Genomic DNA, 27354 nt, shown 5'->3' with positions numbered 1-27354 from the left:
TCAGCTTGATATTGTTTAAGGTGAGTAATTAGGTTTAGGGAACAGTAAGTTATTTATCATTTCTTTAGATTAGGGCATAATGTGTTACTTTTTAAGATCTATTAGCCTATTTCATGTTGTCAGACAGGTTCTATTTAATTGATTTTGTGACTATAAAGCACAGGCAGTTATCAAGCCAGTATTGTGGCTTGTGAAAATGAACTACAAAATGTGATAAACACAGTTAAATCATAATTTAATAATTCAATTAGGACCTGTTTAGTTACGGCATCCTTTTTCCCTTTAATAAAGAAAGAATCTTTTCAAAACTGATGTTTGTATTTACCAAAGTTATCTCTGTATGTTATAACATTGTTTCATCATTTGAAACATAAAAAAGGGAAGAAAAAAAAACAGAACAGATCACTGTAAAGAAGGATACGGACAGTGCTCACCACTCCTGGAGTTATTTACCTCAGGCAGGTAAAACTATGTACTGGTGGATGCCTCCACATTCACATCATGCCCTTATCTAAAGAGGTATGTATTGGTGTTAGTTGTGCAAATTTACAGTTGGTTAGCGTGTCTGTTTTTATTTCCTCAGCCATCTTTAACTCATTCCTGTTGTTTTTGACATATGCCCCTCCTTAGTTGTTACCTGCTTTCTGAGCAGGTTTCTGCTTTTCTTTGGCAAAGGCCACATAGGCAGCTGCTGAAAGGAGCACTGCTGCAACAACTCACAAAAAAAGTAAAAAAAAAACATATAAATAAATAAACAGCAACAACGTGCAGCCCTGACTAGCACATTTTCTCATGCTCTGTTAAGCATAATAATTCAGAAAATATAAACAATCCTGCACTCTGTTTTTCCTCATTCTGATGGACCTCCCACTGCTGTCAATCAAATGTACCGAAAAAGAAAATTAAATCCACCGACGGATGGACCACAATCGACTGATCTAACAGAAGTAGGTAAAGAAAAGTTTTAATGAATTGCGTCATGTTCAAATTAATTTGCAGTGTCTGAGAATAACCTTTGTAACATGTTCCTTAAGTAACAGTTGAGCTACATAACGTTAGCAGGTGATTTTGTTGTTAAAAGCTAAAGCATGAGAATTGTAGCTTCTGAAAGAGCTGTTTCTCTTACTTAACAGCGGAATTGGAAGCGACGAACCAGAAGCTAGCTTCAGTGCTCTGTCTTCCACCCGAAACAGCATGTGAACAGATGCTAAAACAGTTTATGATGAGTTTATCTCCTGAATATTTGTTGGACAGGATTTCCTCCTGTTAGTTGGCCATGGAGGGTCCATATTTGATCAAAAATAAATGTATTGTTTTGAAAAAGCTCAAAATATCTTTTTACTCTTCATCAGAGTCCATTATTATTTATAGTTTGCATTCTGTTGTTGCCCAAAAAAGCCAAAAGCTTCATTATCTTAACTTTTAATATACAGTATGTGAATTTGTTAAATATGAAAAGAATGTGAGTCTCTGCTTCATTATTCTTTCATTTACCTTCTTGTGTTTGTTCCTTTTATATAGAAATAAGTGCTACTGGAAAAAATTAAAACACTGTATCCCTCTTTTAAATGATTGGAAAGGAAAAGATTAAGCTTTTCTCTCCTATCCATTATTATCTTAAATATTTTTCACAAAATAATCGAAAGGTTACATTCTCAGTGTTAATAGAACAGCCCAACAACAAAAGAGTAAAAAATATAATTATTTTGCCACCATTTACACATTCTTCAGAAAATTATTGGCTGCCTGATAATGCTACAGTGGATACTGTAGCTGCTGTGCAACTATATAAAAGTGTTGCAATCCCCTTTATTTAATAAAAATCTCAACTAAACAATGTTATGTTGAACACATCAAGTAGTCTGCTGCAGCCACATAATTTGCTTATACTGTACATGATTGCTCTAAACGTTCATATGTACTGTGCCAATAAAATTGCTAATCCTTTAAACTTTTCTAAACCTTAATAGAGACAGAAAACAATGTGAATTGTATCTTGCAGATTCTAATTTTGTTTTTAATGCAGTATTAAAAAGTATCTTAAACCTTTAATACAGAGCTGTTGATCCCCCCGCCTTCAGATCTCAAATTGTGGTCTTTCATTGATATACTATTTGTTTACAAAAGGTGAAATCACGTCAGCTGGATCCACCACAGAGAACAAAAATGCCCATATGTTATCGCCTACTGTTGCATATACCTGCCTCAGACCACCTAATCCCTCACCGCCATATGAAAGGCCAGATGTTGGCTCCGCGACGACTCGTTGCCAGTGACAATGAGGCAATATTGCGGCTGACAAACCCCACTAGGAGATCAGTGCATCATCTTGTAGTCCCCATAAATCACTCTCTGGTTTCCACTGTACAGACAGGGGAGTGGGACTGAGCCCATCTGGATTTCATACTAATGGTGACTAATTGAAACTCTTCAAGCTGCAGAGAAGGAGAGCATCAGGTTGTTTCCTTCCTGGCAAGAATGTATGGATTGGTTGGAACTTCTGGAAAATGACAAAATCCTGTTGTTTTAGAAGATTTTAATTTAAGTGCATTAATTGTCAGCAGTGGCATTTTCATATATCCCTCATTCCATCTAAGCTATGTTTGCATGCCATAGTTCATCACATTAGGCTTTGTCTAAATCCGTTCATCGAGTTTTTTCCATCTATCATTAAGAATGAAATGTAGAATCTTTCTGATTAGTGTTAAGCAGAGAAACAGGTTTTTCTATATATCAAACATGTGTCAGAAGTGCTCATGAATATTAATGGTCTGTCTGCTGTCTTGGGGATACTATCTGCTTGCAGGAGTACTGAGAGTTTAACCAGATGCTCCTTATTACACCAATGCTCAGGTTGGATTTAGAGCTGGACCTGATGTCTGCTGGGCAAACATGATGCACACAAATTGAGGTTAGGTGTCAGCAGAGCCCATCACCCAGGCAGAAAATGTTTGAAAAAATCTGAAAACTGATTGTAACTTGAATGTAATTTATGTGGCAATTATAGTGTGCAGATAAGTTTAGCTTTTAAGGTCCATGTGACCCTGGCAGAAGCTCAATTTGTTTCATCTTCTGTCGCTCCCTCTCTAGTCTCCAGCAGGACAGTGTTTTTTCTGCATGGTCAGTGCTCAAAGTAGCAATGCTGTGCAGGTTATATTACTTCTGTTTTATGTCTTCACAACGTTGAATTCATTTCATTTTGAAAGATTTCTTAAGGTTGCTTTATTCGCAAGTGAAGGAACTGTGGATTTTTTTGTGGATTCTTCTGTACATCCAATGGGAATGATCTTTAACCTGAACCAGGATTTAAACCCTGTCGAGGACTTCTGACTTTTTTCGGGTGCAGCTCTCTATTCCCACCATTTCCCACTGGAGATAGATTCCAGCCTTGACAAGAAAGAATAAAGTGGGGATAGAGAATAGTTTAATAAATGGACACCCCTAACCTTTGATAAAACTTTCAGGAATAATATTTAATCCATGCTTTTTCTTAATCCCTATGAATCATTTACATGGTTGTGACTGGGGGGAACCTGTGTATTGAGTCTGTAAAGCTGTCATAAAACATTTCAACTTGTTCACATGGTCTGGAATAGCTTCACTTGATTTTCGGTTGATAAGGCAATCCAGCTGAAACCTTTCTTCTAGTAGCTTTGCTCACTTTAGCCTGTCTTCTTCTAGATGTTTCCCACAGTTGGTCAATACAAAGCCAATGAGTTACTTACGCTGCTCATGTAGAGCCAATATTAGCTAAACCATACTTTTTGAGTGTGTGTGTAGATAAAAACTGACCAGTTAACATTTTTTACATGCAACAGTTAGCTGTTCTTATCTTCCCACTTTTAATTGACCACATTCCCACAAATCTCAAAATGGCAAAAAGATTTGGTTGGATTACTTTCCTAATTTTTGTTACGGTATTACAGTATTGCACACTCCTTGTTTTCCACTCCTTGCTTGGAGCAGAGAGAGGAATTTTTAATAACCTGCAATCTATTAATTTTTCAACTTCTTGTAGGATGACTGCAAGCTACATTGAGTGAGAGACACCTAATGAACCTGGCTATACTTGATGTATGCAGACTGCGCAATGACAATATCTGTCGATTCCCAGCTGACTGCAAGCGAGTTTAGCAACATAGATTCTGAGTGTCATATTAGCAGAACTAACAGACTGAAAAATCACTGCACTGTTAATTTTGTGAAGGTGGTAATATGTCCTCTGCTCAGCCAGCGGTTGTAGTTCTTCTGTTTCTTCCCAGGCTTTTTTCTTTTTGATAACTATCTGTTAGGGGACTCAAGCCGTCTGCGGTCAGAACTCCAATATGCACCAAATACAGGTGCATCCTAAAGAGTTAGAATATCATTCCTAAGTTAATTAATTTTATTAATTTAATTAAAATAACGTTAAAGGGATGTAAAGTATAGAAAGAATTTTGACAGAGTGAAATGTTTCAAGTGTTGATATACAGGCATATTCAAATTCATATTCATATTAATAGAAAGCTTCATTTATTTCAGTTACTCAGTTCACTAAGTGAAACATTATAGAACTTAATTACACACAGCATGATGTTTGCAAGCCTTTATTTCTGTTCATTTTAATTATTTTCTGCTTACAGCCATAAAAACATGACATTTAAGGTTAGAATATTACATCAGATCAATGGAAAACACATTTAATACAAAACTGTGGCCTTACAGAAGAGTATGTTTAACTACCGAAATTAATTAACAAAAATGTTTTTATTGTGATGCACCTTATATTAGTATGTTATCTGTGTCACCTATGCTACATTACTATTGTTAGTTGTCATAGGAGTATAGACATGCTGCATGACCCTCATCTGAACTTTCCAAAACAAATAACAATGATTTGGTCTGAATGCCTTTAAGTATAAGTCAATCATATTAGCAGACTTTATTTAATATCTAGTGGCTCACTGCCTTTTTTGAGCTGCAGTGAAGTATATTTTACTTGCTTTCCCATTCATCGTCTTTTAGCTTTCTTGATTCATAAAAAAATGGGTTTGTAATCTTTACAGACTGTTACAGTGTGAAGCAGCAAAGCATGTCCTCTAATCCACAAAATAACAATGATTACATTTAATTAGCTTTGGGATTCAATGAACTACTTTTTTCTTACAAGCACCTTGGCTCTCTTCTGACTTGCATCATATTCAAATGTCTCCTTTATTTTTCTTATTTTCTTTCTTCCTATGACAGTTTTAAAGCAGCTGTCCGCTTTTAGCCCATCTTTAATATCAGTAATTACTCACCTGACACAAGCCCTTTTGGACCATTTTTTTGGCAATTTTCCTCACTAATTTCTCTGCTTCTCTCTGATATTTTATCTTTTTTGTCAGTTTTCCTTTATCTACTGAATATTTCTTTCTGTACTATCTTTCTTCTGCTTTAGGGTGTATTCACATCTGCCACGTTTGGTCCCTTTAAAAGGAGCAGAGTTCGTTTTGCCCTTGGTCCGGACCTTTTGTGCAGGTGTGAATATTCACGCGAACCCTGGTTTGTTTACAGTATAGTTCACTTGCAAAAAGTATAGTGTGAAAGTGAACCCCATCAAACAAAAACAAAATAAAACTGTCTATTCAGTCACTTTATATTCAAACCAAATCCAGGTGGTGTTACAGTGTTTTTATCTATTTATTTTACATTATTATTGGGTTTTTTTATTAGCCATTTTATATGCCAAATAAGTCTTTTTGGATATCCATGGTGTGCAGTGGTTAATAGAAAATACTAAATAAAAAATGCCTTTAGTGTTAATTCTCCTCACAAATCCCAATATGCTGGTTTTATTTTGGGGAAAAAAAGTTTTTTGTTTTTTTTAAGCCTGCTGTTATTTCTTCATTTAGGTTGCTACATTCGCATCCTTGTGTGCCAGTGTCACCTCATGGTTAATGTAAAGTTTTAAACAGAAAGTACAGTTTTTAACAACTCACAGACTGCAGTTTCATGTTCACATTAATAGTATCGAAAAGGAATGTTTGGGATGCAATTCGTTGTTGCTTCCACTTGTCATAAACACACTCTTTCCATGCCTATAAGATATTATGCCTGTTGGACGGGGTGCCTCTCTCCAAACTTGACAAAGATGACTGAGTCCTAAATGCTAAAGGTCACAGAGACAGTTGAAACCTTTGATATTGTGATCTGATTTTCTACATTATACAGATGCAACAGCTTGCACATTTTTAAATTTTCAGGCAATGGTTTTCATGAAAGAGAATTTGTTACAGTAAGATAATATAACATTTCAGTTCTTAGTACAGAACAATAAGACATTCTATTGTTCAGCTGCATTGATAAGCATTACCAGCAGCAAAAATCTGTTTTTATCTAATAAAACTTTGGAATATGATCTAGCAGTTTTCAAAGTAAAATAAAATCAAAAGTTACCAGTGTGAATGGGGCCCCAGCTCTTCTAGGTTGCTGTCTGGCAAATTCTAGAAAAAGTTTAGTCAGACCTGATGGAGACTGCCTGCGGACATCCGTTTTCTGTACTTTGACTGGTCCATTGTAACACATGAATATGCTTTGATCTAAATCATTCCATTGTAGCTCTGGCTGTATGTTTTGAGATGTTGTCCTGCTAGCAAGTGTACCTCCGTACCAGTCTCTGTTCTCCCTGCTGAGGAAAAGCATCCCCACAGCATGATGCTGCCACCATTATGTGTCACCACAGGGATAATGTGTTTAGAGAGATATGCAGGGTTTTCCACCATAAACAGCATTTTGCATGTAGGTGAAAAAATTCAATTGATTGATTTTTGAAGAGAGTTGGTGACACTTATTGTTATGCATAAAAAGGGACACTTATCTAGGAAAATAGTAACTGATACTTGCCAGCCTAGAGAAGAAAACAAAGCTATCCTTAAAGACTCTAGATATCACTTTTACAGTGAAGATACCTCATAGATTGAGAAAATTCAAGAAAATTCGAGATCAGCATTAACCTCTGCAAAGTGGTTGACACTAATTTTCAAATATTTGTAATGACCCTTAATTCCAAAGTTTTACTCTCACAACCAAATAATTTGCTGTCGTAGTCGTTAGGTTGTGTCATTTTATTTTTCTAAAACATGGATTTTGTTATTTGTTTTTCTATTGTCACTTGCTTGACTTCTTGAACGGGGTCCCTTAATAATAACTAGCCGTCCTTCCCTCACCAAGCTGCAGATGACTCTGCCGTTTCACTTCACATTTTATAACACAGTAAATGACCAGCCCTTTCTGACCTGGTTTGGCAGCATACTCTTGGTGAAGACACCAGTAGACCAGACTCATTTCTTTCCCTGACGTCTGTGATGTTCTTGTAACAGGGCTGTCAGCATGCACAATGGAAATCCTGCAGATAATAAAAGAAAAAAAAACACAGTTTGACATCAGATGTCAGATCAGCCAGAATGGACACATTTATTAAAATCCAAACAACTTCCTACAGAATCATGTTCAGCTCACTGCACTAAATTTGGTCATTCAAAGTCAGTTTGCTTTTTTCCCCACTGCATTCCTGACAGGACCTTTTGTGGCACTGCCAGTTAAGACATTGTCTAGTAACTATGTGATGTGTAAAACTCATTTGTGTTATTATGTTGTTTTTAACTCCTGAGTTGTTTTTTTGTACTGTAAAACATTTACTGTAATTATTTATTTACTGAAAATAATATACAGATATAACAATAAGGTAGTCGTTTATCTAGAATAACAGGAATAATGTTGAGAACATAACTGGCTGGCATAAGATTCTTACTGAATAATGACCTTGAATAGAAATACCACAAATTCACAGTATTTGAAACAAAATTAAACTAGTAATTCACCATCAGGTGTTAATTTGGACATTCCCTCTTCATAAATGCCATATTTCTTTTGGTTTGTGCACATGGCACCATTTTTGGACACTAAGACTAATTTGACAAGGTTTGGAATTCATATTTTAAGTTTTGTAGCAGACCAGACTGAAAGAATTACTAACCTTTTAAATCATTAAGGACACAAATATCTACTGTCAAAAATTATTAAAAACTTAAAGATTAATAACTTAATCAACTTTTACATTTTTAACCGTTTGAATCCTAGTTTGACTGTCACTGTTGCTCTTTATAAATTAAATTAAAAAAAACATGAGTTATTTTCCATATAACAAATGTTAGGTGGCTGGGAGATAAAACAAATCAGAATAGGGTATGGGAAAGATTGCCTAAAATATTCACCCTGTTGCATTATTATTAGCTTTGGTGTAGTAGCCAAATTAAAAATTTACTACCCTCTTGACTCAATGGGGTTACAAATGTCCACTGCTATATAATCATTACAGATTAATATAGTTTTTTTCATATTTTGTGAGCAAAACCTTTCCATCAACTTCAGTCCTGATGAAATAATTGTCAGGTTTTTGATCCTTTTGATGCCAGTGCGGTGATGTGTTAATATTTTTTTATGAAAAACACAAAACTCTGTTATTTCGATAAAACACTCATTTTGTTTCAAAACTATGTTAGGTACTGGCAAAAAAATTATTTAGTCGCAATATTAGTTTCTTGTGTGGTAGACGGTTTAAGGATTTAAACAAAAATGTTGCTAATAAAGAATAAATACCCTCAAAATTGCAAAACATTTTCAGGTGCCTATTGCACAGAAGATCAGCTCTTTTCGATGTTCTGCTCAAGTTACAAGTTACAACAAGCTGACATTAACTGGTTAATTAGTTTTCTGTCTTTCCAGCTGTCCTTTTGTCTGCCCATCTTTCCATTCTTTCCCCATTCATCCAACCTTTTGTTCACTTGTCCATCCATCCATCCATCCATCCATCCATCCACCCATCCATCCATCCATGTGTGAGTTTGTCCATTGATCCATTTGTCTTTTGTCTTTCCATTCATATTTCCATTTATTCATCCATCTTTCTATTTCGGTTTATTTGCCCTTCCATCTGTCCTTCTTTCTATCTATCTATCTATCTATCTATCTATCTATCTATCTATCTATCTATCTATCTATCTATCTATCTATCTATCTATCTATCTATCTATCTATCTATCTATCTATCTATCTATCTATCTATCTATCTATCTATCTATCTATCTATCTATCTATCTATCTATCTATCTATCTATCTATCTATCTATCTATCTATCTATCTATCTATCTATCTATCTATCTATCTATCTATCTATCTTCTAATCACTTAATCCCTGCAGCCTCTTCTTGATATGCAGCTGTTGCTCAGCTTTCTCCTTCCTGCCCAATTTCTAATCTGTGATTTGAAGGTCCACTGCAACATCAAGATTGATGTTGCTCTATCAGCATTATTTGTTTAACTCAAACCCAGGTTCTCAAAGATTTGTTGACCAATTGTTTGCAAGTTGTTGAGACAAAGCTGTGCTTTGTTGTGTAGGTGTAAGTCAAGTATTTGGCTGGATTCCCAGAAAATGATTAATCTCACTGTTGAGATTAGAGACAACACTTCCAATCCATCAATTTTTTATTGGGGAAAAAATTATTTCTCATGCTTTTTTCAACACAGCTAGACCTGTTATCAAAATCAATAAATTTTCCCCTGATTTATTAAAAGGGTTTTAAATGCAACTGCTCAAATAAAATAAGCACCTTGTCTTTTTCATTCTCAGTCCTCTTATTAACACAGACTGGATGGTGCAGCTAAAGATAAGTCAAAATTTGCTGCTCTAAAAATATACTCTGTAATAAATCAGCTGAGTGTAGAACAAGCTCTTCTGGAGAAAAGGGGTTTGTTCCTGTACTAAACTACCTGATCAATGAGATAGAGATCTCGTGGTCAATGTTCCACTTTCCTCAAACACACCAGAGTATCCACAGCACACTTTATCTTTATTAGTGGTCTGTCTTTGTGCTGACCCCTGGGACCTGATGCAGGCTCATTGCTAGTACAAGTAGAGACCAGTCTGGAGGGTGTGAGACATGAGATGGGTAAGCGGTCATGAATGAAGATTGTTGACAGGTCAGCATCAACACTCTGCCTCTCTTTTCATTGCATCTCATTACTGTTCTGCCTCTCCCACTAATTTTTATTTGGCTTTTTTTCTAAACACCAACAGCTGGTCTTCTAAATTTCCCATAAACCTCTTGGTTCAGAAGCAAATCAGGTCGCGATAATAAACTACCACCTGTGCTCCTCCGTCCCCTGTCAACCCCACAACATATCCCTGCCAACTCCACTCCAGCATTTCCGCCTTGGCAGCCCACTTGCTGACTTATGGAGAGAGTCTCTAATAGCATCTGCTCTGTGACGCTCAGTCGCCAACACAACCCTCTGGCTTGCAGTCGGATAGTTTTGTCCAGTCTTCAGACATTGTTCTCTCTATCAGCTGGCTTTGTTTCACAGATCTCCAAGCTGACAAGCTACAACAATTTTTTGACCCTAAACAGGCTGGGCTTCAGAACCCTTGTATTTAGTACGCTCAGACTGAGTGGCTGCTTTCCACTTGGCATAAGTGCTTTGAGATTTCAAGGACAATTGTGTTGTTTTTCTGCCAGGCATGTTATGTACACTAATTGATTGCCAGGTCAACAGGTAATACTGTAAATGAGTCACTTCACATCAAAACAACACCGTTGCTAACCTTCCTACAGCTGCAACTTCAGCATCCCAAGGTCCATAAAAGTCCGGTGATACTTCAATAAACTGTTTTGTTCTGCAACCCCTCTGAGTCCAAGCTGGCAGATGCAGATGCTGATTATCTCTCCTCTCCATATGGCACCACTGCACATCCAGCCCTCTTCTTCACTCAGACCCCCACCCTCCCATAGGCCTCCTGTTACCTTCTCAATGGTCAGGTTGTTGCATGACTTGGAAAGTTAACAGAAACAACCCAGAGATTATTAAAGTAGGCAGAGGGAAAATTACAATTCACTTTTACTGACGCATCACTAATACCTTGTGAGATTTTTAACTACCCTCTTTATATAAGCTTGGTTCTTCAATTCAAGCGGATATAAGCTGACACAAAGCAACCAGCCTGTGTTGACCTGTTTTAAGGGTTCAGACTCAGTGTTAGAAAGACAAATATATTGTAAGCACTTTCTAATTGGGTTAGGGTATTTTTGCAGCTGAAAAATATGTTGCTCCTGTGACACTGCTCATGTATGTATGCTGTGTTTTTGGAGGTGTGTGCAAAGCCTATGTCCTCTGGGAGCTTCCTCATTAAACGGCTGTCAAACCTCAGTCTGCAGACCTGGCAGCCTTTCTGTCACACTGCAACACACTGCAACACACACACACACACACATACGCACGCACACACACACACACACACACCACCTATATACAGTAAGTATATATACAAATATAAATAGACAGTTGCACACCTCCAGGACATTCTGGACAGTTTTATTTTCAAATACAAATCTAACTGAGAAAACTGAGGGCATAGTTGTAGGATTTGTAGTAGGGTTGGTTTCAAATTGACATGGCTTAACATTACTATGACTGTACAATAGTTTTACAATGGTTGAAAATCTGATGCATACAAAATGCCGTCTATATGCATCTAGAATTTAAAAAATCAACCTTGCAATGCATGCGCAGTGCGATATTTAGTTCTCCAAAGGAAAATTCATTGGCCAGCAGGTTCACACTGTAGAAGTTTCTGAAGTTATTGAAAAAAAACTAGATAAATTAATAATAATGAATTGTCAAAACAGCGATCAAATTAAGGGAAAAACAAGAAAACTACCAGTAAAAAGCCAAATAAAAAATGCAGAAAGAAGTTTTAAAATATAAAAAAAAAAACATTTATTAAAAAACTAATTTAAAATAAGTCAACAATGCTAACCACTCTAGAGGGCACGATTCTTTTATCTCAGTACTTTTTGACACTCTTCGTGCCACTGAAAATCTGTAAACTGATTAAATCTTTTTTCTTTTTAATAGATCATAGTTGTATATTTGTATGTATTGTTAATAATTTAGGTACCAATAGCAATAAATGTTTTCAAATACAGTTTACAGTTTACAAATTTCAAATTTGTCGTGGCTTAAAATTGTCTCCTGGGTTTTGTTTTCACTCCACATCCCTACAGTAAGCAAATATATTTATACATGTAATATTGTATCATGTTAGAACTAGTACCTACACCTACTGTATGTTGCCTACAGTGGTGTGAAAAAGTGTTTACCCCCCTCCTGATTTCTTATTTTTTTACATGTTTGTCACACTTAAGTGTTTCAGATCATCAAATAAATGTAAACATTGGTCAAAGACAACGCAAATAAACACAAAAGGCAGTTTTAAAGAAAGGTTTTTATTATTAAAATATAACTTCACTGTGGTTTATCACACCTGAGTTCACTTTCTCAAGCCACAACTTTTGACAGTCAGGAAATCACTTAAAAAGGAACAAGCTGACCAAGTGAAGTAGATCAACTGTACCCCACTGTATATGGTAATATAAAGACTGAGCTAACTACTCTACAGCTTAGCTGATAAGTACTCTTTAAGGCTAAGTGCAAATAACGCTGATCTGAAATTTTAACAAAATCCATGATGAGACAAGTTCAAACAAATAGTATAATACCTTGATGAAGTACAGGGGTTGGACAATGAAACTGAAACACCTGTCATTTTAGTGTGGGAGGTGTCATGGCTAAATTGGACCAGCCTGGTAGCCAGTCTTCATTGATTGCACATTGCACCAATAAGAGCAGAGTTTGAAGGTTCAATTAGCAGGGTAAGAGCACAGTTTTGCTCAAAATATTGAAATGCACACAACATTATGGGTGACATACCAGTGTTCAAAAGAGGACACATTGTTGGTGCACGTCTTGCTGGCGCATCTGTGACCAAGACAGCAAGTCTTTGTCATGTATCAAGAGCCACGGTATCCAGGGTAATGTCAGCATACCACCAAGAAGGACGAACCACATCCAACAGGATTAACTGTGGACGCAAGAGGAAGCTGTCTGAAAGGGATGTTCAGGTGCTAACCCGGATTGTATCCAAAAAACATAAAACCACGGCTGCCCAAATCACGGCAGAATTAAATGTGCACCTCAACTCTCCTGTTTCCACCAGAACTGTCCGTCGGGAGCTCCACAGGGTCAATATACACGGCCGGGCTGCTATAGCCAAACGTTTGGTCACTCATGCCAATGCCAAACGTCGGTTTCATTGGTGCAAGGAGCGCAAATCTTGGGCTGTGGACAATGTGAAACATGTATTGTTCTCTGATGAGTCCACCTTTACTGTTTTCCCCACATCCGAGAGAGTTACGGTGTGGAGAAGCCCCAAAGAAGCGTACCACCAAGACTGTTGCATGCCCAGAGTGAAGCATGGGGGTGGATCAGTGATGGTTTGGGCTGCCATATCATGGCATTCCCTTGGCCCAATACTTGTGCTAGATGGGCACGTCACGGCCAAGGACTACTGAACCATTCTTGAGGACCATGTGCATCCAATGGTTCAAACATTGTATCGTGAAGGCGGTGCCATGTATCAAGATGACAATGCACCAATACACACAGCAAGACTGGTGAAAGATTGGTTTGATGAACATGAAAGTGAAGTTGAACATCTCCCATGGCCTGCACAGTCACCAGATCTAAATATTATTGAGCCACTTTGGGGTGTTTTGGAGGAGCGAGTCAGGAAACGTTTTCCTCCACCAGTATCTCGTAGTGACCTGGCCACTATCCTGTAAGAAGAATGGCTTAAAATCCCTCTGACCACTGTGCAGGACTTGTATATGTCATTCCCAAGACGAATTGACGCTGTATTGGCCGCAAAAGGAGGCCCTACACCATACTAATAAATTATTGTGGTCTAAAACCAGGTGTTTCAGTTTCATTGTCCAACCCCTGTATGTATACCACTTGAAGTTAATATTTTTTTTACATAATTGTAAATAATTGTGAGGTGGAAGAAAAAATTATGCATGGTTTTCAACATTAAGTAAAATTAAAACTGAAAAGATTATGAGATTTGAGATTATAATTGAGTCTCCAGAGTTAGTATAAGACCTGTCTTGGTAGGTTTGCAATCATAACACACTCTCTAATATTGGATGATGGACTGACCTGGATCCATGTGTGCTCACTAAGGTTCTCTAAGAAGCTACTCATTCATTCAATTGCTGCATTTATACTGAGGTTAATTAACATAAGTGACTCTATGTATTGAAGACATTTAGTTGCACTGGAATTTATTTAAGGGTATCAGAGTAAATAGAGTGACTACAACTGCACATTTTACAGATCTTTATTTTCAAAAAAAATGTTTGATTTCCTTCCACCTTACAACTCTGCACCACTTTGTGTTGGTCTATCACAATGACATACAGTATATTCAGGTTCAGAGTTTGTGATGTAGCAAAATGTGAAAAGGTTCTAGGGAAATTAAAACGTTTGCAAAGTACTGCAATGTTTTGTTAGAGGCAAATAGATCTTTCACACAAATACTGACAGCCATTTTACTTGTTACAAAGAGAGCATCCCTGACAACAGTAATAAATTTGACCCTGGTAAACTCACTGACACTTAATAAGGGCTAATTGTTGCTGCTTCTCTGTTCATCATTCCCAGTTTGTACATAATATATCTGGTTGTGTTTTTGTTTTCCTGTCGACACTTCCTCTGCCTCAACCTCTCTCCTGTCACTCACTTCATCGCCCTCGTCTCCTCTCAGTCAGACTGTCAGTGTCTCCTTCACTGTCTTTCCATTTTCTCCTTTTTACCCACCTGACACTTGCCCGTCCTTCACAGCACTCACTGCAGTATTAAATTGTGTTTACTGTGAAGCTACCAAATTATTTAAAAGTGCAGCACTTACCATGGGCTACATATTGCAAGGGTTTTCTTTTTTCTCTGCTCATAGTTTTCCAATATAATTAGTTTCACACCATTAGTATCAAAGCCTTGAGTGGAGGCTTTAAAAGAGCAGACTGACTACTTTTAATGCCTGGCCTGTCATGTTTGCGGATAGTAAATGAACTGAATATTGTAAGGCCTTTTAAACAATAATAAAGAACTCATAAATGAGCAAAAAACAAAACACTTAAGGATCATAACACAGCCTGTTTACCACACTTCTATCATCGGCTTGTTTACACAAATTTTAATCATCTCATATGTTGTCCAAATATGTTTAGGCAACTTTTGTAAATGCTTAATGCTTTTGCCATAATTTAGGTGCAGTAAAATACCTTCTCATTCAAAGAGCTTTCTTTATTTTCATGACTATGAATATTGTAGCTTCAAACTGAAGGCATCAAAACTATGAATTAACACATGTGGAATTATATACTGAACAAAAAAGTGTGAAACAACTGAAAATATGTCTTATATTCTAGGTTCTTCAAAGTAGCCACCTTTTGCTTTGATTACTGCTCCGCACACTCTTGGCATTCTGTTGATGAGCTTCAAGAGGTAGTCACCTGAAATGGTTTTCCAACAGTCTTGAAGGAGTTCCCAGAGATGCTTAGCACTTGTTGGCCCTTTTGCCTTCACTCTGCGGTCCAGCTCACCCCAAACCATCTGGATTGAGTTCAGGTCCAGTGACTGTGGAGGCCAGGTCATCTGGCGCAGCAACCCATCACTCTCCTTCTTGGTCAAATAGCCCTTACACAGCCTGGAGGTGTGTTTGGGGTCATTGTCCTGTTGAAAAATAAATGATGGTCCAACTAAACGCAAACCGGATGGAATAGCATGCCGCTGCAAGATACTGTGGTAGCCATGCTGGTTCAGTATGCCTTCAATTTTGAATAAATCCCCAACAGTGTCACCAGCAAAGCACCCCCACACCATCACACCTCCTCCTCCATGCTTCACGGTGGGAACCAGGCATGTAGAGTCCATCCGTTCACCTCTTCTATGCCGCACAAAGACACGGTGGTTGGAACCAAAGATCTCAAACTTGGACTCATCAGACCAAAGCACAGATTTCCACTGGTCTAATGTCCATTCCTTGTGTTCTTTAGCCCAAACAAGTCTCTTCTGCTTGTTGCCTGTCCTCAGCAGTGGTTTCCTAGCAGCTATTTTACCATGAAGGCCTGATTCACAAAGTCTCCTCTTAACAGTTGTTCTAGAGATGTGTCTGCTGCTAGAACTCTGTGTGGCTTTGACCTGTTCTCTAATCTGAGCTGATGTTAACCTGCGATTTCTGAGGCTGATGATACGGATGAACTTATCGTCCGCAGCAGAGGTGACTCTTGGTCTTCCTTTCCTGGGGCGGTCCTCATGTGAGCCAGTTTTTTTGTAGCACTTGATGGTTATTGCGACCGCACTTGGGGACACTTTCAAAGTTTTTCCAATTGTTCGGACTGACTGACCTTCATTTCTTAAAGTAATGATGGCCACTCGTTTTTCTTTACTTAGCTGCGTTTTTCTTGCCATAAATTCTAACAGTCTATTCAGTAGGACTATCAGCTGTGTACTGTATCCACCTCCTGCACAACACAACTGATGGTCCCAACCCCATTTATAAGGCTTGAAATCCCACTTATTAAACCTGACAGGGCACACCTGTGAAGTGAAAACCATTTCAGGTGACTACCTCTTGAAGCTCATCAACAGAATGCCAAGAGTGTGCGGAGCAGTAATCAAAGCAAAAGGTGGCTACTTTGAAGAACCTACAATATAAGACATATTTTAAGTTGTTTCACACTTTTTTGTTCAGTATATAATTCCACATGTGTTAATTCATAGTTTTGATGCCTTCAGTGTGAAGCTACAATATTCATAGTCACGAAAATAAAGAAAACTCTTTGAATGAGAAGGTGTGTCCAAACTTTTGGTCTGTACTGTACGCAAAAATAGATGTGAGGAAAATTTATTCAAACCAGAGAACGAAGGCAGTTCACTTTTGGAACAAAGCAAATACAAATCATGATATCTTTGGAAACCTACACCTCATTTTCAAATAGGAGAAAAATATTTTACCAGCGAACAGACAAAGGTGTTCTGGGAAGAAATTGTTAAATCTTTGTGACACTGGCACAGTATGCATTGGAAAAAGAAACCGAAGAAAGACCAAAATCAAATGTTGGTTTGTTGTCTGTGTTATTGTTGGTTGGATTGTAATAGAAAGGCCTATAGGCCTGCAAGGTACATCTATTATTTTTCTACCTCTCTCTGTCTTGATTCAAGTCTATGCAAATTCCTTAATGTTCGGTCACTATTAGCATTTATATCAAGCAACATATAACGGGTCAATTTAATTTGGTAGCAAATTCACCCACCATTACAGTGTTGCTTCAGGATGTTGCAGAGTGGCAGAGCTAAACTGAAAACGATGAAACTGCAAAGGCACTTGTAGAAGGAGTTTTTACTGTAGTCTTATTTTTCTTGTTTAATCTGTCATCAGAGTGACTGACATTAGCTGTTAGTTTCTGATAAGAAGTCGAGCAAATGACTCTGATGTAGATGCTGGCTTGCTGTTATTACTTTGGAGATTGATGTCTTTGCTTTGAGTAGGTTCTTTATACAGTTGATGCTGAACACTGTCACATTAAGAAGATAGTGACAGCAACTGTACAACAACCAATTAATCATGTGTGTAGCAGACGGGGGTGTTGTGCTTGACAATGATACAAAGTCCATGCTTGCCTTTTTTAAGTTATTTCTAGGCTTTAGCCCTCTTGCTAAATATAGTTGCGCTTTAGGGGTGTTAAACATATGCACATTGACTCTATAGCAGGTTTAGAAATGTCCCCTGCTCAACACAACTAATTCAAATGGGTGTTTTACATTCGCAGCATCATCTCAGCATGACATCCAGGTCATATGATATGGGCGAAATGACTCCCTGATAAGGATCCCAGGGCGATACCAGTGCTAAAAAAGAAACAACGAAACACAACAAAACAAAACAAACTGAAGTTAGCTATTTGTTACTTGTCTGCATGTCCAGTGAGTAGAGCTTGGTTGTCCCCCATGTTGTGCATAGTATAAAGATTAGACGAGCAAATGGCTGTGCACCATTGCATTTAGTATAGTTTACTTCAAAGAAGTAAACTATACTAAATGGATATTTCACAGTTTCTTTCAAATATTCGGGGGTCAATGGCCTTGTTCAAACTCTAATACTCTAATACTGATTACACCTAAACTGAGTTACTCTGAACTAAACAAAGGTTCTTTACAACACACTTTTATACCTTTTTTTATGAATATTGAAACATTAGGTTAAACCATGAATTATGTTTAAATGGATTACAGATTTCTGAAAACACTGCTTTGTTTTGTGAAATCTGTGACACAAAAATGGATTCTTATTTTTTTTGTTGTATTTTCTCTAAAACCTCTTCTCATTACTATTGTTTATAGTGGATTGAAAGGGCGCTCTACAAAGACGGTGTTCTATTTAATTGAAATCTGCTGACTGCAGTGAACTCATTTTCATCTCAGTTTTGTGACTTGTTGCATTACACTGCTGAAAGTATCCATCAGATGATGGGTACACTGTGGTATTAATTAAATGATGGACATGGTAATGACCATTTCCTACTCAGGTAGACTGTGGTGTTTAAACAATACTTAGTAAACCCTAAGGGGACAGAAGTGGGGAAATACAGTGCAATACAATACAGTACACCCCACAATATTACACCATCAGTAGCAGCCTCAACTGTTGATGCAAACCATGATTTATCAATATTTTAATGTTGTTTATACAAAATTCTGACCCTTCCGTCTAATTGTTCCATCTAAAATCAATACTAAACAGTCAACATTTTTCCAACATTTTTCCAATCTGTTATTGTACAATTATAGTGAGTACATGCTAATTTTGATCTCAGTTTCCTGTGCTTAGCTGCTGTAACCAAACCAACCTCTTCAAGGTTGTGTTGTGATATTCTGTCTATATTGGTTATAAGAAGAAGCTGTTTAAGATAAAAAAAAAAACATGACTGTTAGGTTAATTGGTTTCTCTAAATTGCCCTTAGGTGTGAATGAATGTGTGCATGGTTGTTTGTCCCGTGTTGCCCTACGATGGACCGACGACCTGTCCGGGGTGTACCCCGTCTCCCACCCAGACTGCTGGAGATAGGCACCAGCTTCCCTGCGACTCACTATGGAAGAAGCTGTAGAAAATGACTGACTGACTGACTGTTTAAGATACTGTTGCCCTTCTATAATCTCCAACTAGTCTTCTCCTTTGACATCAAAAATGCATTTTCATCCAAGATTCTGCATTTTCTCTCTGTTTTGATCCATTCTCTGCGAACCACATCGATGGTTGTGCATGAAAATCATAGTGGATCAGCTATTCCTGAAATAGATATATAAGTGAGTTGTTCTGACTCCAACAACCATGTTGCATTCAAAGTCACCTAAATTCCCTGTCTTCTCCATGCAAATACACAGTTTAGACTTTAGCAAGTGGTCTTCAGCACATGTAAGTGCACTGAGTTTCTACCATGAGATTGCCTGATGTACTCTTTGAGTTAACAAGTAAATGTAAATGTTACTTGTTTATGACCCCTTACTTCAAAATTATTTCCACTTCCAACATATGCCAGACCTTTGTTCCCCGAGAATTAGAGATTGAGACCCTTGTAAATAGTTGGTTGCAGTCTGTTAATGTTTGTTTTTTATTATTATCATTTTTATTATTTTTTAGAATAACTTGGTGAATTTTTTATTAAAACAAAAGAGCATTATTAAAATATTTTCAGATATTTTAACAGATTGAAAATAATTAGGATGTTATCTTGGGTATTTTCTTCATTAGTCATGGCTGCATGCTGTGGAATCTGATGAGGAATCTTGAATTGGAGCCGAGTAGTTCCTCTGAGATATCACTCTTTTGCAGAAGGGTCCAAAGTAACACTTTGATGGAAAAGGACAGACTATATGTGTTCCTCTGTGTGTATAAGTAAATATGGATGTTTGTGTCAGCAGCTTCCTAAAACCCCACTGATAAAAGCCCACCAACGTGTGTCCGGTTGTCAGCAAAAAGGAGGTGTATTACACCCCAGTCTGCAGTGAAATACAAGGAAAAAGTGGCCTGGAAAGGAGACAAGAAGAGTAAACAATGTAGGGTATTAGCTAGAGAAATGAGCAAGAGATGGTGAGAAATTGTAGAAATGCAACAGGGAATATAGAGCAACAACTGAATAGGGTCTCATTTCCCCTGTGTGGTGTGCAGTTATTACCACGATTTTAAAACTCCTTCTTAGAAGAACGAGTGGCTGTCAGAACTGGCTGCTCCTTCATTCATCCACACACCCAGAGACTCCATTACACCCTGATTGACAGGGATTTAAAACCCATCGTGGGTATATAGGTGTGCAGGGGAAAGCAACACATGGTTGCTGAGAAACATGAAGACAGGCTATCTGCTATGATGAAAAGGTTGCCTCTTCCGTATCTTCGCTTGGACTCAGCATGTCTTCCTACATCCCCTTCAAGCCCTACTGCGCACTGCTGTAATGCCCCGCCGGCTGACTGACATGACACCTCCCACCCCATTGTCCACTCTTCTTCGTCCCACGTTTTCTCCCATGTGGCAATAAAAGCTCTGTCAGCATGTCTCTTTTTTAGTTCCATGGGGGGCTGATGCAGAGATGGATGATATCTATGGGAAATAAATAGAAAGAATGTTTGCATTTCAGCAGCATGTAATTTATAATCATCCTAATGTTTAACAGATTTGTAGTTAGGGCTACTAGAGCTTTGTTTCTGTGCTCAGGGAATATGTAAGGCGGCAAGGTTAACTGTAGTGTACTTAACCTCCCTTTTCACAGGAGAGATGAATGGTGTTAAATATGCCTGTTAGTACTGTGGGAGTTGTATGATAAATTCATTAGGGGCAACTAAGGAACACAGCTTTCTCAAATAGCCCAAGTGAAAATGCTCCAATCAGTCTTACTGAAGATTGTTTACCTTCCATTGGGATTTAGATAGAAGAATTATGCATTGACCAATATATTTGTTCTCACTGTGTCTCATCTTTGTTCTGATGTCTGGTGCAACATATGTAAAGCAGTACATGTTATGTACTCAATAATTCTATGATATTCCCCTTACCTTGATATAATTGAAATAATGATAGAATAAATTTGTAGTAAGAGCTTATTTAGTTTATTTCTGTATAGTGTAATAAATAGCACCAATGCATGCACCAATCAAAGACGTGTTGGACAATTTAACATCACCAATTTTCTAGCTCTTCTGTAAGAGCCATAAATAAGATTTTTTTTTTTTTCCTTCCTTCACTCTTGACAATGAAAAGATTATTGTTGAATCAAAACAAATTACGGTGCCATCTCTTTCTATGTTACAGAAAAATATTCCAGGTTGTTTACCTGTTTACAAGACATTAAATTTGTAAGATCATTTTTCAGTAACAATTTTCTGCAGAAAATGTAAAAATGCACCAAATGACAAGACAGTACAGACATTAAATCCATGATTAATGTGTTGTAAGTTTAAAGCAGCCTTGTGTGATACATTTTCATGATGCTACGCTCCCTGTTTTACTTATTAAAGTGACAAATGATTCTCTGGAAATACAATTTCAGTGCTCTGAACCTCCCCCAATGAGTGAGATGATTATTATCCGATTGAATTAAACAGCAAGTGACGGCATATGTTTCACTTTTAGTTTCACCCATCTCAAGTCCCCAGGTGAGGAAACTATCTGCATAGCATAGCATGAGCTTATGCAATGTTATTATGGGGTGATATATATTTGAATCACAGCTGTGGTAATTCTATAGCAATGGTGGATATGTGTGGTATACCAAATGAGCACAAACATCGCACTAGATTGCCTTTTAGGATATGTAGGGGGCTTATTTGGCAGCAGCGATCATAAAGACAGACACAGTGACAGAAAAAGAAACTGGAAAATTGAAAGTATGGAGAGAAAACTCAAAGAAGGACAACTGTATTTATCGTGAGAGTGGCTTCGGCTCGTTTCCATGACATAGTAAGGCTATTAAATGGGTTGGATCTATGTGAGATTCCAAACAAGGAGTGACCGCTACTCACTCCTGCTATATTTAGTTTTGTTGACATTCTTGATATTTTAGCATTTGTCTACAATTACACCAAAATATCAAATACAGCTATTTGCTGTTGTTGGTGGTGTATTTCATCTTTGGTTACAAAGCACATCGCCATGCAAAAGATAACTCGAAACAAATAATGTAGGTAACAACAAACTATGTACAGTAGTTAGTTTCATTCTAAATTTAATAAAGTTCCAAGACACCTCCAGGACAAAAGGTGGCCAAACCTCTGAAAATGGTAAGAATTTTGTACACGAAGACAATTTCACCATCACATTTAAGCACCAGAGTAATTGTCAGTGGTTGTCTATGTAGCTAACAAAGTGTGCTTGGTGCAAATTCAGGTATTAAAGTCTGGATAAAGTCGTAAATAAGCTTATCTGATGAAAACAACTGCACAATAACTGTGGCTAGTGTAGCTTCCAAAAATGCACTGCAATGGGTGGTCACAAACACATTCCCTGTACATGATGTGTGAGAGCATGTAACCGAATTTCTCAATGTGTTCATATGATTTGTGGCAGGCTGGCTTATGAGGAGATCAAATTGCCTATGCTGCAGTGCTAAATTCATGGAAAGGTGATCATCTAGAATTACTTTCCAACACCATTAAAATAAAAGGCTGATACAGGGGTGTACTAGTTTAATTTCATATTAGACTATTAGGCCAAAGCCTTGCAAAGTTTTTGCTGTTAAGTGTCTTTCCATTGGAAATAAAAAAAAAACACTTGAGCAAAACGTTATTTACTTAACAAGCTTAGAATTGTTGTATCTGCATTTTGATTATTTTAATATATCTATGGTGGGATTTCGGTATTTTTCTTAAGTAACAGTCCCTTTCTGGCAACACGGACTCTCTTTTCAAAGTATTGTATCACACCTTATTTTGGCTTCTTTATGCATGTCTTACCAAAGTGTTGCTTAAAGCAGAAAACAGGGTTTTATTTAACTTTTGTGAAAGGAGTTGTGTACTGAAAATTAGTTGGAAAAGTCCCTTTTTGCATTTGAGATTAGATGGTAAATGGACTGAACTTATATAGCTACTTACCAACACACACAGACACTGATACGCAGATCAGTAGGCAATTTGCCCAGGGGCACATTGATATGTGGCAGGATGAAGCTGGAATCGTACCCATAACTTTTGGATTGCAAGAAAGCTACTCTTTTCATCGAGCCACAGTCGTCTTTAGATCTGATCAGATTTATTTTCCAAAGAAACTTTATCGTGGATACAGCCGCTGGCTGCTGCCTAAATATAAAATCCATAAAAATCACAAAACTTTCACACTTATATCCAGTTTCTCCCACTGCGTATTACACATTGTCCAATTAGCTATTAAAATTATAAGATCAAAATACAACAAATATATACAATAAAAATCTAATAAATACAGTTTAAAATACTGTTGACAGTTTGTCACAGTTTGCAGTTTTTGATGTTATTTAAGACTTCGATGGAGAGTGTAACAAATCAGTTCTTGTAAATACGTTTTCTCATTCAGTCTTGTTTGGAACTTCTGCTTTGGTAAATGAAAACTGTCTGAACTCTGAATTTGCACACTACCACAGACCCCTAGGGTTATTGATGTTTGCACTTTATCCTATTTGCTGTAACTTCTTTCCTCTGAGCTATTCACTCTTTTGATCATCACCCAGCATCTTGCTGACTATATTTACCCTGCATTTTATTTGTGTTACTTCTTTAGTTATTACCTGTGCCTTTTTGTGAATATGTGTGCTAGAGGTGAAAACTACAGCTTTCAGCAGCTGATAGTTAAAACGCAGCAAACTAATAATAACTTCTCCATGCAGGTACCATATGTCAAAGTGGCTCCAGAGGACATTCTGAAGGTGCAATTTCCCCGCTTCACCACCCTGGACTTGAGACCAACGAATACCGACATCAGCTTGGCTGTGGCCGGCCTCCTCACCTTCTTTAACAGCACGACCGCCTGCCTCATCTGTGCCCAGGCTGACTGTGAGTACAACATTCACACCTTTATGACAAAATACATAAACATACACAGCTGCAGAGAAGGATCACGAGCTGCCTCTACTGCAGCTGCCAACAATGTGCAAACCCTTTCTTTGTCTAATGTCTGCTATCCCTTAACACATTAGCAGACACAGGCTTCTCACATACTCACCGGCTGTGATCTAACAACAAACACTGTGTTTATCAGCGGCTCACCCTGTGACATGCTTTCTTCTGAAGCAGCTGCTGCACTCCACACAGCCACACCACATAACTTTCTCACAGCAGCCCACCCACTTAAAAACAAATTACATTTACTACAGAATCACTTCTTCGTTCCAGCCGCATAGTCATTCTTAAAATTAGGACAAACACATTAGCTGTGGCAGGTTGATCTATTTTCAAATTTGTCTGTGTGCTCTCAACTTTTGCAAATGAAAACCAATCTTTAAGACAAAGGGAGGTGCAGCTGTAACCAGCAGTGATTTGACCGCCTTCTTGTCAGAGGCCTTCATTAGATTCCAGAGATACTTAACTAAATGACCTCAAAAAGTGTGTGTACCCTCCCAATGCAAGGTATTTTTTAAACAAAGAAGAAGATTAAATCTGGGTTTGTTCCCACCCTCTTGAAGTCCGGTGCTCAGTAATTACAACTCCCCTGACAAAGGCACTGTGACCCTGTGGCACCAGCTAACCCTTTTTGTTTAATCAGCAGAAGGCTTTGAAGAAAAGAAATAGGTTTAAGATATCAGCCATGCGTCAGACAGCCCAGAGGTAGCTACTCTGAGACACCCACTCTCTATCTCCACACTCAGTTCTCCTGCCTTTTAACTCCCTTCTTTAATGTCTTCTGGTCTTTACTTTAGAGTCTCCTTCATTAGAAAAAACAGTTTGGCCCATCCTAATATAGCAGTGTGTAGGATTTAGTGCTATCTTGCAGCTAGGATGTGGGTTACAACCAACTGACTACTACTTGCGAAGGCATTTGTGTCTAATCTGCAAAAAAAGTAACAGCTGCATAAAAAACAAAATGTTTTATTAGAAAATTACATATTGTTTGGAGATGGTAGGACTTAGATTTTCTTATTTTCAACTATCCAAAAGTTAGTAACAGTATCATTCTGTCATAAAACACATGAGTTTAGGGGGTTTTGTTGAAGATTAGAGAAAATATATAAATATATTTTGAATTTCTATAGCCATTTTGTTAGAGGCAAGAATAAAAATAAAACTTAAACATTTCAAGGAAAATCTTGCAAATAACAGAAAAAAAGAAATCCAATTGTGTACTAAAAGATGAAACTTCCAGAACATTTTGTTGAAAAAAAAAGGTAGCAGTTGTTTCAGAAACCAAAAATATGTACTCCATGTATACATTTGAAACCAGATGTTTGTATAAACTGTATAAAAAAAGATACATAATCCTTTTTTTCTCATTGTGTGACATTTAATCAGATTAAAATGTATGTGTTTAGGTCAGTAAGGATAATGAAAATTATTTGTATTTGCTAGATGCCAGAATACTGAGAGACGGATTTTTGTTTAACCACATTCAAGTTTGAATGTTTTCATACATTTTCTTAGTATTAGGTAGAACTGCCTGTTAAACACTATGACTTGTGTCAGATGTTTTTGGATTGTTTCCACAAGCTTCTCGCAATAGTTTGTTGGAATTTTGTCCCATTCCTCCAAACAGAACCAGTGAAATTGAATCTGGTTAGAAGGCTGCCTTGCTCACACACACCTTTTCAGCTCCACCAACAAATATTCTATGGGACTGAGATCATTGTACGAGTAATTTGTCAATATGATTACAGGTGTCATCCATTTGAAAGACTCATTTGTATACAGACATTGACTTCTAGGCTGATGTCCCGCGATGTTGCAGCAAAACACCCACACATACGTGGTTAGCTTGCAAAATGTCCCCTTATTCCTTCAAATGTAACAATGGTCAAGAGGCCAAACACTGACATATTGGTTTTATCAGAACACAGGACATATATCCAAAAATTAAGGTCTGAGTGTTTTTGAAGCTGTTATCTGGCTTTTTGACCAGCTTCAGCCAGCATCATCATAAAATCTTCTGCATTTGTTTTGTAGTTGATACACACATTCACACCAAATCATGTTCATCTCAGGAACACAAAACATGTCACCTTTCTGAACAGTGTGGTGGCTGGATGTTCCCTTGGTCTGTATAGTTAAATAAAACCATGTGAACAGAGGAATATGTCAGCTGTAGGCAACCAGAAATTGTACGCAGGGACAAACCAGACTTGTTGAGGTCCACAATTCCCCTTCTAATAACTTGGATGATTTATTTCATTTTTTTCCATGCTGCCACACAAGGAAGCAGTGTGTTTGACGTTTTGCCAAAATGCATCCCTTTAACTGAAATGTTAAAGAATGGCATCCAAATAGTGTATGTAAACTTCTCAATTTGAAGAAAGTAATGAAAAGATTCTTGCATTTACCAAATTTTGGTAATTCTAACTGACCTTAAATAGAAAGGTTTAATGTAATTCAATGGTTGACAGTGGGAATGAAAAGTTTTTATGTGTACTTTTACACAACACATGTAAATATCTGGTTCCATCTGTATATTCCATTTACTTTTCCCACACTATTTTTCTTATTTAGCACAAAATGAAAAATGTTAAATGGAAGACATATTTAAATATATTGCAGGAAACCCCACGCACTTACAAACCCTTGTATGCAATACATTCATAACTCCGTACTTGTTTTTTCTTACAAGACCTGTCAGTCACTTCTTTTGTTAAGGGCTTAGATCTGGCTTCTGTGGCATTTATTCGTCAGAGAGCTGCTTAATTCAGCTCCTGAAAAATCTGTGTAATGAACCATTTAGACACCCTCTGACTTTCAGGTTGGTAAGTTCAGAAGGAAAAAAAAATATTTAAAATACATTTCTCATTTTTTGTGGATATATGTTTGGGGCTGTGAGTAACTTCTCATTGTGTGGCAGTAGGCTAGAAGTGGACTGGGAAGGAAATGAAATAAAAATAAGTAAATTGAAGGGAGATTAGAGGAAGATAAGAGAAACCATGGGAAGTCGGACATGAAAACAGAGAGGATGCCTTTTGGCATGTGTGTGTGGAGGTGAAAAGATTCAGGTCATGAAATGTGGGGTGGTAACCATCCTGGATTTTTACATTAGTAGAAAGCAGGAGACGGTCCAGGAAATTACACAGCACACTCATGTGACCATTCAACAGAAACTGAAAAAAATGACAGCCTGGCTGGGTTTGGATGTGCATGTATGTGTGTTTATATTTGAGCTATGTGTGTTAGAATCTATGGGTTTTTAAGCTGGCACCTACTTGAGTTTGGATTCTGGTCCA

At 37.5% G+C, this 27354-nt stretch overlaps 1 protein-coding gene across 1 annotated transcript in view; it reads left to right on the top strand.

The window, feature by feature from the left end:
• Positions 1–27354, top strand: part of grik4 (glutamate receptor, ionotropic, kainate 4) — a 585146-nt gene that overhangs the window by 357924 nt on the left and 199868 nt on the right. The window contains exon 6 of the mRNA XM_047391909.1: positions 23827–23992. Within this exon, the coding sequence (XP_047247865.1) occupies positions 23827–23992 (166 nt within the window). The remainder of the gene's footprint in view (positions 1–23826; positions 23993–27354) is intronic.

Source organism: Girardinichthys multiradiatus, chromosome 18, assembly GCF_021462225.1.
Source record: "Girardinichthys multiradiatus isolate DD_20200921_A chromosome 18, DD_fGirMul_XY1, whole genome shotgun sequence".
Lineage (NCBI taxonomy): Eukaryota > Metazoa > Chordata > Actinopteri > Cyprinodontiformes > Goodeidae > Girardinichthys > Girardinichthys multiradiatus.
This window is presented reverse-complemented; position numbering and strand designations above follow the sequence as displayed.